The sequence below is a fragment of the Carcharodon carcharias genome, chromosome 15 (genome assembly GCF_017639515.1).
Source record: "Carcharodon carcharias isolate sCarCar2 chromosome 15, sCarCar2.pri, whole genome shotgun sequence".
Lineage (NCBI taxonomy): Eukaryota > Metazoa > Chordata > Chondrichthyes > Lamniformes > Lamnidae > Carcharodon > Carcharodon carcharias.
The window spans coordinates 133,345,298-133,360,079 of record NC_054481.1 but is presented as its reverse complement, the minus strand read 5'-3'; the positions used below and the strand labels follow the sequence as shown (position 1 = coordinate 133,360,079).

The 14,782-nt window shown below is 46.8% G+C and overlaps 1 protein-coding gene across 1 annotated transcript; it reads right to left on the bottom strand.

Annotated features, from left to right (window-relative positions):
• Positions 1-1,445: 1,445 nt before the first annotated feature.
• taf10 (TAF10 RNA polymerase II, TATA box binding protein (TBP)-associated factor) lies at positions 1,446-11,969 on the bottom strand. Its single transcript, XM_041205639.1, has 5 exons — positions 11,813-11,969; positions 8,097-8,245; positions 6,730-6,794; positions 6,053-6,167; positions 1,446-2,780 (listed from the first exon to the last, which is right to left on the bottom strand). The coding sequence occupies exons 1-5, from the start codon at positions 11,925-11,927 to the stop codon at positions 2,691-2,693; spliced, it is 534 nt and encodes a 177-aa protein (XP_041061573.1). The 5' UTR covers positions 11,928-11,969; the 3' UTR covers positions 1,446-2,690.
• Between the last annotated feature and the right edge of the window lie 2,813 nt (positions 11,970-14,782).

Genomic DNA, 14,782 nt, shown 5'->3' with positions numbered 1-14,782 from the left:
TTCCTGCCTTTTCTCCATAACCCTTGATTCCCTTACTGATTAAAAATCTGTCTCTCTCAGCCTTGAATATACTTAACGACCCAGCCTCTACAGTAAAGGATTCCACAGATTCACTACCCTGTGAGAAGAAATTCCTCTTCTGTTTTAAATGGGTGCCCCCTTACTCTGAGATTATCCCCTCTGGTCCTAGACTCTCCCAGAAGGGGAAACAACCTCTCAACATCTACCCTGTCAAGCCCCCTATGAATCTTATATGTTTCAATAAGGTCACCTCTCATTCTTCTAAACTCCAATGAGTACAGGACCAACCTACTCAACCTCCCCTCATAAGAAAATCCCTCCATCCCCAAGATCAACCTAGTGAACCTTCTCTGGACTGCCTCCAATGCCAGCACATATTTCCTTAGATAAGGGGACTAAAACTGTTCACAATATTCTAGGTGTGGTCTAACTAGTGCCTTGTATAGTTTTAGCAAAATTTCCCTATTTTTATATTCCATTCCCTATGAAATAAAGTCCATCATTCAATTTGCCTTCCCTATTACTTGCTGAACTTGTATGTTAGCACAAGGACCCCCAAATCCCTCTGTGCTGCAGCTTTCTCCATTTAAATGATATTCAGCTCCTCTATTCTTCCTGCCAAAGTGCATAACCTCACATTTTCCCACATTATATTCCATCTGCCACATTTTTGCCCACTCACTGAACCTGTCTCTATCCCTCGGTAGACTCCTTGTGTCATCCTCACCACTTGCCTTCCCACCTATTTTTGTGTCATCTGTAAAACTGACGTTAGTACATTAATTTCCCTCATCTAAGTCATTAATAAATTGTAAATAATTGTGGCCCCAGCATTGAACCCTGCGGCACTCCATTAATTACAGGTTGCCATCTTGAAAACGCCTCCCCTTATCCCAACTCTGTCTTCTGTTAGTTGGCCAATCCTCTAGCCATGCTAATATACTACCCCCAACACCATGGGCTCTATTAAGTAGCCTGATGTGCGATACCTTATCAAACATCTTTTGGAAAACCAAATATATTACAAATACTAGTTCCCCTTTTTCTATCCTGCTAGTTACCTCCACAAATAATTTTAAATGCTTATCGTTTGTCAGCATCAACAAAAAATTTAGCATGCTTACATCAACGATGAATCCCTAACACTATTAAAGGTTCTTTAAAAAAACATTTACACTGACAGGCCAAAACAGAAGGCGGCTAGGCTGGTGGTGTGCAGCTCTTGGAGCCAATCGGGAAGCTGATCCAGCAGGAAGCGGGTCAGCAGCTCAGAGGAAGTGAAACTGATGTAAGATAATAGAAAACTGAAATGTCTGTTTAATACAGTAAACTACTAAAACCATTAAAATTAGAATTATCCCCCCTCCCTCCATCCGAACCTCCCAAGGTGCCACGGCTTTTACATCAATAATTCTGTCAAAACACAAAATTAGGTAAATTTATTGTAAGAATTGGACATTTATAGAATGCAGGAATCTTTCTTAGTTCAAGATTGCAAATCAAAGGTATGAAAGTACTGCGCTTCCGCATTTCTCATGTGACTGAACATCTTTAAATGGAATAAGCCTTTAGTCCTAAAAGGAGCAAAACCATTCACTCAATTCACATAAAGGTTCCCTAAAGCTCACATTCTTCAGAAATGCTGTGGTAAAATAGAGATGAAATCCAAGGCAGTTAAAGGCAAATTAAATGGTTACCTGAATTTTTTTAAACATTTAAGAAAACAATATAAATTAAACTTGTAAGTTTTTAAAAAGATGAGACTAATTTAAACAAGGTTAAATCAACTAATTTTGTTAAAACATTGCCAATTTTGAAGAAATGGTAATTATTTTGTTGGAATTATTTTAGAGGCCCAGAAGTGACCTATCAAAACAAGTTTAAATCCCCACTCCTGTTCTGATCAAGAATCTGAAACTGCAATTTCAAAATTTAAATAGTAGACTTTAGGAAGTACTTAAAATTATAATTTTTTTCCCCTCATGTGGCTAACTTTCTTTTACTTCTACATTAGTTTAAATGAGCTGGACTACCTGACGTTACTGGGCGAAAGCAGATGCTTGCTTGGAATATTTTCCAAATTCAAGAGAAGGTCGGCTATTCTCTCCTTTCCCCTCAAAAAGAAAATAAATTGACTACACAATTTTTTTTAGGCAAGAACAGATTTACAAGTGAACACTTTTGAAATGCATCATATGAAAAACATGCAGATCCACCTGAAAATAATATGACTATCTTCTTACTGGTCGCTAATGCTAGCTTGCTACTTTTGAGAAACTATTATACAGAACATTTCCTAAAGGCCATTATATTCCAGGGTATTAATTTAAATTCTAACTGATCCTGACTAGGTGTACAGAAATGAAACAATACCTTCTAAATGCATTGTACACAGATCCAAAAATTATTTCAATCCTATCATCATAAGTAACAATTCAAAAGGAAATGTGAGAATCAGTGAAAAATAATGCAGCCCTCCAAACGACGAACAAATATTGGATGTAGATTCAGAACCACTTTAAAGCCTGTCAAATCAGAAAACTCAGCTTGTGGCGTATTTCTTTTCCACCATCAGATTTTGTGAAAGGCATTCGGAGCTGACACTGTACAGCAGTTGTTGGATGTTAACAAGTAGTCACTAGTTTGCTGATGAAGATGTTTCCAGGTCTTTATGTAAAGTAATGAGGTTTCTTCACATTTATACCATATTCAGTGAGAGCAGGAATTAAATCCTCCATGGTGAGGGTGTATTTTTTGTCCTAAAAACAACAAAACGCATTTAAACAATGATGTAGAAAGCAGAAAATAACAGCTCAGAATACATGGCTCCCCAAACCCAAATTTCAACTATCTTCAAATGAAAAATATTTATTTGGATTTTTTTTCTTTCACTTGCTCCATTGAGAGCAGACAACACTAAAATGGGAAGTAATTCTGGGAACCAAAGGAGCTTCAAGGAGATATTGAAATGATGCTGGAATGGACAAAAATAGTGGTTAATGAAACTCAACATCAGTAACTGTGAAGTGATACATTCAAGAGGGCATTAGATGATTATTTGAATAGAAACAATGTGCAGGGTTATGGGAAAAAGTCAGGGCAATGGCACTAGGTCATAATGCACATTTGGAAAGCCAGTGCAGACACAATGGGCTGAACGGCCTCCTGCTGTGCGGTTAAAATTCCGTGATTCTGTGATATTTTGTTAAGTTGGTGGCTGGTGAACTCAGTTGGCTGGATGTTTGGTTCAGAACAACACCAATAGGGCAGACTTGATTCTCATTCCAGCTGAGGTAGACTTAGGACCTGCCTCCTCACCCTGACCCTGAGGTTGAAGGCAATGGCAAACCATTGCTGGCAAAAAGTACCAAGAAAACAGCTCAGGATGATGCATCAGCAAACAATGAGCCTTCAGGCAGAGCACACAAGAGGTGTGAAGTGATTCACTTTGACAGGAAGAACATGGAGACAATATAAAATGAAGGGTAAAATTCTAAAGTGGTTACAGGAGCAGCAGGACCTTGGTATACATTTGCAGAAATTACTGAAGGTGACAGGACAGCTTGAGAGTGCGGTTAACAAAGCATAAAGCATCCTTCTTCTTGAGTTCTTTGCCCGAAGGCAGGTCTTTGGCAATTCTTTGCTGAACTGCAGCAAAGTGCCAGGATTTTTTTACGGATAGGGTGAGGGAGCAGGCCCCGAGTCTAGCTCAGCCAGAATAGAAACATAGAAACTAGGAGCAGGAGTAGGCCATTCAGCCCTTCGAGCTTGCTCCACCATTCATTATGATCATGGCTGCTCATCCAACTCAATAGCCTGCTCCTGCTTTCTCCCCATATCCTTTGATCCATTTCGCCCCAAGAGCTATATCTAACTCCTTCTTGAAAACTTACAATGTTTTGGTCTCAACTACTTTCTGTGGTAGCGAATTCCACAGGCTCACCACTGTCTGTGTGAAGAAATTTCTCCTCATCTCAGTCCTAAATGGTTTATCCCATATCTTCAGACTGTGACCCCTGGTTCTGGACTCCCCCACTATCAGGAACATCCTTCTTGCATCTACCCTGTCTAGTCCTGTTAGAATGTTATCGGTTTCTATGAGACCCCCCTCATTCTTCTGAACTCCAGTGAATATAATCCTAACCGACTCAATCTTGCCTCATATGTCAGTCCCGCCATCCCAGGAATCAGTCTGGTAAACCTTTGCTGCACTTTGAAACACAAGAATGGGGAATTAAACCCCGCTCTGTTGGCATGAATCTGATCCACACTCCAGCTGTCTAGCCAACCGAGCTAAGAAGCCCCTTATACAGGATCATAGGCTTTATCAACAGGGGAATAGAGTATACTAAACTTGTATAGAACACCAATTCAGCCTCAACTGGACTATTGTGGATGCCACACTTTAAGATGCAAAGCTTTAGAGGGTGCAGAAAAGATTCATGAGAATGATTCCAGGGATGAGAAACTTCAGTTACAGAGATAGATGGGAGAAGTTGCTTTTAAAATTGAACATTTTGCATGGTAGGAACTATGCAAATTGACATTATTACACAAACCAGAATGGATCCAAGTCAAAACATTAACATACATTCGAGGATCAGAAGCCTCAAAGTTGGGACAGTTTTCCTTGGAGAAGGTCGAGAGATTTGATAGACGTATTCAAAAACATGAGAGGTCTGGACAGAGTAGATAGGGAGAAACTGTTTCCACTGGTGGGAGGATTGAGAACCAGAGGGCACAGGTTTATGGCGATTGACAAAAGAAGCAATGACAACATGAAGAAAAAAATTTTCAAGCAGTTAGGATCTGGAACGCACTGTGTATTGTATATAATCAAGACAGAGATCGATAGATTTCTAGATATGAAAGGCATCAAGGGATATGGGGGTAGTGTGGGAAATGGCACTGAGGTGGAAAATACAAGTGAACATATGAATTAGGAGGAGTAGGCCACTTGGTCCCTCGAGCCTGCTCCGCCATTCAATAAGATCACGGCTGATCTGATTTTAACCTCATATTTCTGCCTATCCCCGATAACCTTTCATCCCCTTGCTTATCAAGAATCTATCTACCTCTGCCTTAAAGATATTCAAGGACTCTGCCTCAGCCACCTTTTGAGGAAGAGAATTCCAAAGTCTCACAGCCCTCAGATTCCTCATCTCTGTACTAAATGGGCGACCCCAAGTTCTAGATGATCAGGTCAGCCATGATCTAGTTGAACATTGGAGCAGGCTCAAAGAGCCGAATGACCTCCTCCTGCTCTTATTTCCGATGTTCCTATACTGCTTCCAGTGATTTGATGGGTCTAGAATGATGGACATATACACAAGAGATTTAGGACAGTAAGCAAGAGAATTTTTGTTTTGAAACACAAGAAGATTGCAACACTGCAATGCATTATCAGAGTTAGTGACTGAAGTTGGGACCATACTAACATTTAAGAATAGATTAGATTAGTGGTTGAAGGAAAGGACAGGGAACAGGGCAGGCCTGTGTGATTAGGGTACTGGTCACAAAGAAGGTAAGCAGCAAACTGAACTGGTTGGGCTGATCAGCCTATTTCCATGTTCTTAATTTCTATGAGATTGGCCCAAGTAATTGTAATTTCAACATAACATTATAACTCCTGACACTTACAAAGCATTTTCATTGCAAAATCAGTTTGTGTTTATACTGTGTGTGCTGAAAACTTCTTTTTGGCAAGCCTAGAATTGCCTTGAGCTGTTGGTTTATGAAAATGAGTTTGTGCGATCAAAAGAATAGCAGGGTAAATATGGACAAATGCAAATTCAGACTTGAGTATTAAAAAAAATCTCATGGATTAGAGACAGAATAATTATCTAAACTAAATCACAACACTGCAATTTTACAACTTTCCACAAAGTGCACTTCACCAGGGAGTTTCCGAAGTTTAGCTAAGAACTGTGCGTTCTGTTCTTATGAGATTGTTTAGGTGATTAAAACTTTTCTGAAGGTGCTTTACATTGTTCAAAGCATAGCGCCGCTGTAATGTTCAATGTGAACAAACCTTGCTTTTGTTTCTGGAGCTTCCTGATGCAGTTCCCTTCATCTTACAGTGTTGCAAGGCATCGTTTGCAATATCTGAGATGAACTTCTGTGCGGCCAAAGATATTAAACGAATTCTGTTTAGAAAACAAAATATGGTCAAAAGCCATATTTAATGGCCACTCAGTACATTGCACATATCCAGTTCTATTTCACAGTAAATAAAAGTTAATTCTTCAAAGATTGAAGCTTTTATAAATAAAATTACAGAACAGCATCTTCCGTGAAATCAGTTTGCTTCCTTATTGCCGAGTAGAAAATGAGCTTTTTATTAAAACATTCCTGGAGGAATATTCTTGCTCACAGAGAAGTTATTCAATCTACAAATTCTAGCAATTATAACCTCCATCCAACTATAAACATCCCCTACTCTAATTAAAAAGAGGCTTATTAAAGGGGAAAACATTTCCCGAATACACGCAGGCTTTATTCACTGCTGCAAGCATATTTGTGACAACTGGAGCTAACGGTCTAGTAGATATATATATATTTTAAATAAATAGCTATGTGAAACACATGCTATTTGGAACATTTTACATTATAGGTGCTTTTAAAATTGAACATTTCGCATGGTAGAAACTATGCAAATTGACATTATTACACAAACCAGAATGGATCCAAGTCAAAACATTAACATACATTCGAGGATCAGAAGCCTCAAAGCCTGCTCGATTCAGATAATACCCTGTCACAGCATCTGGTATCTGAAAAGGCAAGAGTTAAGAGCTCAATGCTACATTTAAAATCAGTGAAATATGTACTCATATCATACCACTGTATCATTAAGGTAGAGTATATTAGCATTTAAAAAATATTTTAATCATCAGCGGTTCTTATGGAAAATCTGCAATGCAATAACAGCCAGCACTTGAACCGTTCAATACCGAGATTTCCTGCAGTCAATATAGCTGCTATTTGTCAAATAGTCTCAAATTGGTGATAGGTAATTTCCTTCATTGACAACACTAAACACAGTACATGCCTGGTTCTAAAGCTCTGCAAAAAGTTTTTGTGCTTACGCTTATGAGAGTTCCAAGTACCTAGATTTTGAACAACTTATTTTCTAAATAATTTCATTTGCAGCTCCTCATCAAGGAAGATATAAGCAGGTAAGAAATAGGAGCAGGAATAGGCCACATGACCCCTCGAGCCTGCTCTGTCATTCAGTATGATCATGGCTGAGCTTTTATTTCAGCTCCACTTATCTACCTAATCCCTCAATTGTCCTGGTCGATGACCAAATATCCACAGACCTCCACAGAGTGGAAAATTTGAAAGATTTACACCCCTCCAAGTGAAGAAATTTCTCTTCATCCCAGTTCTAAATGGTCAAACCATTAGCCCAAGGCCTCCAGTTTCAACCAGTGAAAACAGCCTCGCAGCAGCTGCCCTGTCAAACCCTCTAAAAATGTTGCATGTGTCAATAAAATCACTTCTCATTCTTCTAAATGCGAGAGATTACAAGTCCATTCTACTCCAACAGGTTGCACTGAATGGCCTGATTCTGGCCGTTTATCCTATGTACTCCAAAGTGATTCAATCCTATGTATTTTTGATGAAGGATCACATCAAAAATAATATATTTCTTTTTCAAGTCCCGAACAACCTACTGCGCGCTTCCAAAGTCGTGTGGCTCCATCATTCATAAACTTGATTTTAAATTAATTTCTAAACGCTGCATGTCCCATTGGCAGAAATTAATATATATTAATCTGAATTCTGGTTTCTTCTGGCCTCCCACTCCCTACAACCTAAAGCCAACTTCATTTTTGGCCGATCGCTAGTCCTACAAAGATCTGTTGAGAGTTGGAACTGGTCATTTAAATACTGGAAACTTTGTCAGTTAATAACTTTGTTCTTATACAGCAGCTAATTATAATTTATAAACATTTATAAGCAAACTTGGTTAACTGATAAGCAACTAGAAAATGTGGAACATCAGTTATAGCTTAAATTTTGTTTCCAAAAATGAGCTTGAATTATTAAAACAATATGAATGAACTTACTGTCGGTGTATAATCTTCTAATTGTATAAGGAAGTCTGCCAGTGGTGTTGTTGATATAACAGGTTTGACATCCCCATTGGCAATCCCTTGAGGAACATAGACACCGTTTGAAATGGAAGTCTCTGCTGCAGAAGCAGCAGCAGTTGGAACTGAAAGAACACAGGAAGGGAAGATACATTGTGAACAAATTATTGCAATAGAAATCTAACCATTTATGTACAATAGCTTTTACAATTCAGCAAGAATATATTTTCCTATTTTCATTCAACATTTTCTGATGTTAAATGTAAACACACATTTTCTTTTGCTGGATCATGATTGATAGAGACTTACAAGTGAAGATAATGGTAACATTGGTGCCACCTTGTATAAACTCTTTAATAAGATTCTTTGGAGCAAACTCAGTAAAATTGAAAATCGTGAATCTCTGTTCCTTGTTCAATTTAACAACATTATATCAAGATTTACACAGCCAGTTTTTCAATAGTGACCATTACTGGTTAAGAAACACTGGGGCAGTGCCTGTTAAATAAGCAATTCAAAAGTAAAAAAAAAATTAAATATCTGCAAGTTCCACAAACCAAGAATAGTTCAATACATATGATACAGTTCTTGTATTGAAACATATTGACTAAGTGACATGATACAAGATGGTCCTGAATACACAAATAATTTGGTTGCTTGGATTCGATATTATAGTACTGTTGAAGAAACTGAGAAATCTCAAGTATCTTTGGCACTGATTAGCTGACCCTAACCTGAATCAATGCAAACCAACTTTTTCCCATCTGCAGTATAGAGTGCAGTTCAGGTGCAGAAGTTAAATTTACAGGTAAAGGCATCAAGAAAGGTTTCAGTGGCAATAAAGTGTAACAACAAAGGTGGGCAATGTTCTGCAGGTGGAAAAAAAGTGGTTAAGACATGTGATTGGAAGCTGAGTTGATGCTCAAGCAGTGCACTGAGGTGAAACTATCCGGCTCTGTCCAGGTGAGCAACCAAGAATGAGATGGCCAGGTTAAGCGTATGGGGATTGGAGATATTTCATGGGAGTTGAATTGGATAACCAGGATTTTAACATTATTCCATTGGTGACGAGGTAACATTCAACAGGCTCATCAACAACCTGAAAGCACAGGAGTGACCATGAATTCAAAAGGTTGGACCCCTCCCCCTCCCCGGTTTAACCCGCCACCCCCCAGGATTTTCCCTCCCCATCCCCGGGATTATCCCTCCCCTGGATTATTCCCCCACACCCTCCCCCGGATTATCCCCCCTCCCCCTCCCCGGGATTATCTCTCCCTACCCTTCCCCAGGATTAGCCCCCGCTACCCTTCCCAGGGATTATCCCCCCTCCCTCCCCGGAATGATCTCCCCCTCCCCATGATGATCTCTCCCCCTCCCCCGCTACGGGATGATCTCCCCACCCCTCCCCCTGGGATGACCTCCACCCCCACTCCCCCTCCCTGGGATGACTTCTCTCCAAACCCCCCTTCCCCGGGATTATCTCTCCGCAAGATTACCCCCCCATACCCTCCCCCGGATTATTCCTCCCACGCACTCCCCTCCCCGGGGTTATCCCCCCCCCCACCCTTCCCTAGAATTATCCCCCCGCCTACCCTTCTCTGGGATGATCTCCCCCCCCCCTCCCTCTCCCTCCCCGGGATGATCCCCTCCCCCCCCCTCCCTCCCTCTACTCGGGATGATCTCCCCCCCCCTCCCTCTCCCTCCCCAGGATGATCTGACCCCCTCCTCCTACTTGGGATGATCCCCCCCCCGCCACCAGCACCCCCGGGAATATCTCCTCCACCCCCCCGGGATGATCCCCTCTTCCTCCCCTCCCCCTCTCTACGGGATGATTCCCCCCCCCACCTCACTCCCCAGGATGATCTCCCCCCCCCCACCCCCTGCCCTCTCCCCCTCCCCTGCCCTGGATGATCTCTCCCCCCCCCTCCCCTCCCCCCCCCACCCCCTTCCCTCCCCCCACCCCACCTCCCCCCCCCCACCCCCTTCCCTCTCCCCCTCCCCCTTCCCTCTCCCCCTCCCCCCCACCCCCTTCCCTCTCCCCCCACCCCCTTCCCTCTCCTCCTCCCCCCCCACCCCCTTCCCTCTCCCCCTCTCCCCCTCCCCCCCACCCCCTTCCCTCCCCCCCACCCCCTTCCCTCTCCCCTCCCCCCCCACCCCCTTCCCTCCCCCCCACCCCCTTCCCTCTCCCCCTCCCCCCCACCCCCTTCCCTCCCCCACACCCCCTTCCCTCTCCCCCTCCCCCCCCACCCCCTTCCCTCTCCCCACAGCCCCTTCCCTCTCCCCCTCCCCCCCCCACCCCCTTCCCTCTCCCCCTCCCCCCCACCCCCTTCCCTCTCCCCCCCAGCCCCTTCCCTCTCCTCCTCCCCCCCCACCCCCTTCCCTCTCCCCCTCCCCCTTCCCCTCCCTCCCCCCCACCCCCTTCCCTCCCCCACCCCCCCCTCCCTCTCCCCTCCCCCCCCACCCCCTTCCCTCTCCCCCCAGCCCCTTCCTCTCCTCCTCCCCCCCCACCCCCTTCCCTCTCCCCCCCTCCCCCCCCCACCCCCTTCCCTCTCCCCCCCTCCCCCCCAGCCCCTTCCCTCTCCCCCCCACCCCCTTCCCTCTCCCCCTCCCCTCCCCTCCCCCTTCCCCCCTCCCCCTCCCCCCCCCAGCCCCCTTCCCTCTCCCCTCCCCCCCACCCCCTTCCCTCTCCCCCCAGCCCCTTCCCTCTCCCCTCCCCCCCCCCACCCCCTTCCCTCTCCCCCTCCCCCCCACCCCCTTCCCTCTCCCCCCAGCCCCTTCCCTCTCCTCCTCCCCCACCCCCTTCCCTCTCCCCCCAGCCCCTTCCCTCTCCTCCCCCCCCCACCCCCTTCCCTCTCCCCCCAGCCCCTTCCCTCTCCTCCTCCCCCCCCACCCCCTTCCCTCTCCTCCCCCCCCACCCCCCTTCCCTCTCCCCCCAGCCCCTTCCCTCTCCTCCTCCCCCACCCCCTTCCCTCTCCCCCTCCCCCCCCACCCCCTTTCCTCTCCCCCCACCCCCTTCCCTCTCCTCCTCCCCCTTCCCTCTCCTCCTCCCCCCCCACCCCCTTCCCTCCCCCCCTCCCCCCACCCCCTTCCCTCCCCCCCACCCCCTTCCCTCTCCCTCTCCCCCCCACCCCCTTCCCTCTCCTCCTCCCCCTTCCCTCTCCTCCTCCCCCCCCACCCCCTTCCCTCCCCCCCTCCCCCCACCCCCTTCCCTCCCCCCCACCCCCTTCCCTCTCCCTCTCCCCCCACCCCCTTCCCTCCCCCACACCCCCTTCCCTCTCCCCCTCCCCCCCCACCCCCTTCCCTCCCCCCCCCACCCCCTTCCCTCTCCTCCTCCCCCCCCACCCCCTTCCCTCCCCCCCCACCCCTTCCCTCTCCTCCTCCCCCCCCACCCCCTTCCCCCTCCCCCCTTCCCTCTCCCCCCCACCCCCTTCCCTTCCCCCCCACCCCCTTCCCTCTCCTCCTCCCCCCGCCCCCTCCTTCCCTTTCCCCCTCCCCCCCGCCCCCTCCTTCCCTTTCCCCCTCCCCCCGCCCCCCCCCCTTCCCTTTCCCCCTCCCCTGCCCCCCCCACCCCCTTCCCTTTCCCCGCCCCCCCCACCCCCTTCCCTTTCCCCCTCCCCCCGCCCCCCCCCCCTTCCCTTTCCCCCTCCCCTGCCCTGGATGATCTCCCCCCCCCCCCGGGCCCCCGCACCCACCGTTCCCGGACACGCTGCCGGCGGTGGCGGTAGCGGTGGCGGTGGCGGTGGCCGTGGCGGTGGCGGCCCCCGAGGCCCCGGCGGCCAGGCTGAGCTGCAGGTTGTCGGAGTTCATGGTGATGGCGGCCAGTGGAGGAGGAGGGGGTGAGGAGGGTGAGGAGGGTGAGGAGGAGGAGGGGGGGTGGGGTGGGGGGGGGTTGCCGGTTGCCGTCGCTCCGGCCGCAGCTTCACCCTGAGGCGTCCATGGCCGGTCCCTCAGCCCGAACCCTTCCCCCCGGCCGCCCAGCCCCGCCCCGGCTCCCACATTCAAACCGCTCCGGCCGCCCAGCCCAGCCCCGCAACATGGTTCCGCCTGCCAGGCGCCCACACTCAGTCTCAGGCAGCTGCCGCTGCAGCGGCTAAAACTGCACATCCCAACCCCGGTTCATGCTGCAAAAAATGTGCACTGGGCAGGCAAGGGGCGGGTGGAATTCACTGCACAGAAGTGTCATCTCGTTCAGTTTGGTGGGAAGAGCAAGGAGAGGCAATGCAAAAAAAACAAATTATGCAGACCCCGCGTGAGAAGGGGCTGCAGCAGCAGAGAGATGTGCAGGGCACATGTGCACACGTCGTTGATACTCTCTTGAGTAAACCTGTTTCCATCTGTTTCAGATGAAGTCACATTGTTTCATAGTTTGCCATTGTGAGATTTGAACTCTTGATACTCTCTTGAGTAAACCTGTTTCCATCTGTTTCAGATGAAGTCACATCGTTTCATAGTTTGCCATTGTGAGATTTGAACTCTTGATCTGCGGGTTACAAACCCAGTACCATAACCACTTGGCTATTTAGGCCAAGCCCACAAGTCGTTGATGCTGCAGGTCAGGTCGAGAGTGCAGTCAATGAGGCACACAGGATCTTGGACTTTATGAACAGAGCAATAGGGCACAGCAAGGAAGTTGTGTGAAAAGTTGACAACAACAAAACCGTGCAGTCAATGAGGCACACAGGATCTTGGACTTTATGAACAGAGCAATAGGGCACAGCAAGGAAGTTGTGTGAAAAGTTGACAACAACAAAACCGTGCAGTCAATGAGGCACACAGGATCTTGGACTTTATGAACAGAGCAATAGGGCACAGCAAGGAAGTTGTGTGAAAAGTTGACAACAACAAAACCGTGCAGTCAATGAGGCACACAGGATCTTGGACTTTATGAACAGAGCAATAGGGCACAGCAAGGAAGTTGTGTGAAAAGTTGACAACAACAAAACCGTGCAGTCAATGAGGCACACAGGATCTTGGACTTTATGAACAGAGCAATAGGGCACAGCAAGGAAGTTGTGTGAAAAGTTGACAACAACAAACCCCCCCCCCCCCCCACTAGTTTGGCCTCAAATGGAGTTTTTCGTTCAGTTCTGGCCGCCACACTTTTTAGGAAGGGTTTAAAGGCATTGGAGGGGGTGCAGGAAAGGTTTACGAGAATGGTTCCAGGAATAAGGGGCTTCATGACTTCAACGTGGGTCGATTTGGAGAAACTGGGGCTCATTAGAGAAGGTTGCGCAGAGATTTGATGAGGGGTGTTAGAAACCATGAGAGGGCTGGACAGATTAGATAGGGAAAAGCTGTGCCCCTTGGCAGAATGGTCAAGAACCAGAGGGCACTGATTTAAGGCGAGTGGCAAAGGAACCAAATGTGACATAAGGAAAAAACTTTTTTTGCACAGCAGGCAGTTAGGATCTGGAATGCACTGAGGCGGGTGGAGGCAGATTCAATCATAGCTTTTGAAAAGGAATTCGATAATTATCTGGAGAAAAAATGTGCAAGTCGACGGAGAAAAGGCAGGGAAGTGGTATTAGTTGAGTTAGCCTTACAGAGAGCCAACACATGCATGATGGGCCTAAATACCCTTTTCAGTGTTGTGACCATTCTATGATTCCAAATGTGACCATAAATAACATTTGCTGTCTCTGGAGCTGTGAGTGTGGTACAGTATTCTGTTTGATTTTCCTGCAGCCTTTGGCATGGTTAGCTACGCCATTCTCCTTCAGCATCTCTTCTCTGATGTCCAACTCAGCATGCCTTCTCTCAACTTATTCATCCAAGCAGAGCCAGGCCATCTCTAGCCATGGTTCATTTGCTCCCACCCCCTCTCACCACCATCATCTCAGGTGTTCCCTAAGGAGCCATGCTTGACCCCCTTTTCTTTTTCCTCTACATGTTGCCCCTTAGTAACATCAACTGCCATTTCCATCTGTATCCAGATGAAGTCCAGTTCTACCTCTATACCACCTCTTTCTACCATACCCAGTCTGAGCTTCTGGCAGTTTACACCCATGTCAAAGTATTTGCAACCTATTTGATCTTGAATTATACTACTGACCCCCTATTCTCTCTCTATAACAAGGACTACCTACTTCCAGCTCCATAATATTACCTGCCTCCACCCCTGAAATCTTCACCCATGCCCTTGTCGCCTTCAGATTTAACTATTCCAGCATTCTGTTGGCAGCCCTCCATTGTGCTCCCTTCATTAAACTTCAGACAACCCAGAACTCTTCTGCCTATACCACAGCCTGCACCAAACTCTGCTCAGACCTCACCCCCTGTCCTAGCTGACCTCGAATGCTTGTAAATACATTCCTCCATGACCTCCAGCATTTTCTGTTTTTATTTAGTGTATCATAAAGTTTCCCTATGCTGTAGCTATACCTGAAATTGTTGCTTTAATGTCTTTCATTCCTTTTGTGCTTCGCTTCTGGGTGAAAGGATCGAGAACGAGAGGGTGTAGATTCAAAGTAATTAATGAAAGAAATAATGGTAAAGTGAGGAAAAACCTCTTCACTCAGCCAGTGGTTAAGGCCTGGAATGCGCTGCCTGAGAAAGTGGTGGAGGCAGATTCAACTGAGGCATTCAAAAGGGAATTAGACTGTTAACTGAAAAGGAAGAATGTGCAGGGTTACAGGGAGAAGGCGAAAGAACGGAACTAGGTG

Excerpts from the sequence above, each read along its gene's own strand:
- taf10 (XM_041205639.1), bottom strand. The coding sequence starts at position 11,927 with ATGAACTCCGACAACCTGCAGCTCAGCCTGGCCGCCGGGGCCTCGGGG. Across the intron at positions 6,795-8,096 it reads TAGAAGATTATACACCGACA|ATACCAGATGCTGTGACAGG; the intron begins GTAAGTTCATTC and ends TTGCCTTTTCAG. Across the intron at positions 6,168-6,729 it reads GAGGCTTCTGATCCTCGAAT|AATTCGTTTAATATCTTTGG; the intron begins GTATGTTAATGT and ends TTTTCTAAACAG.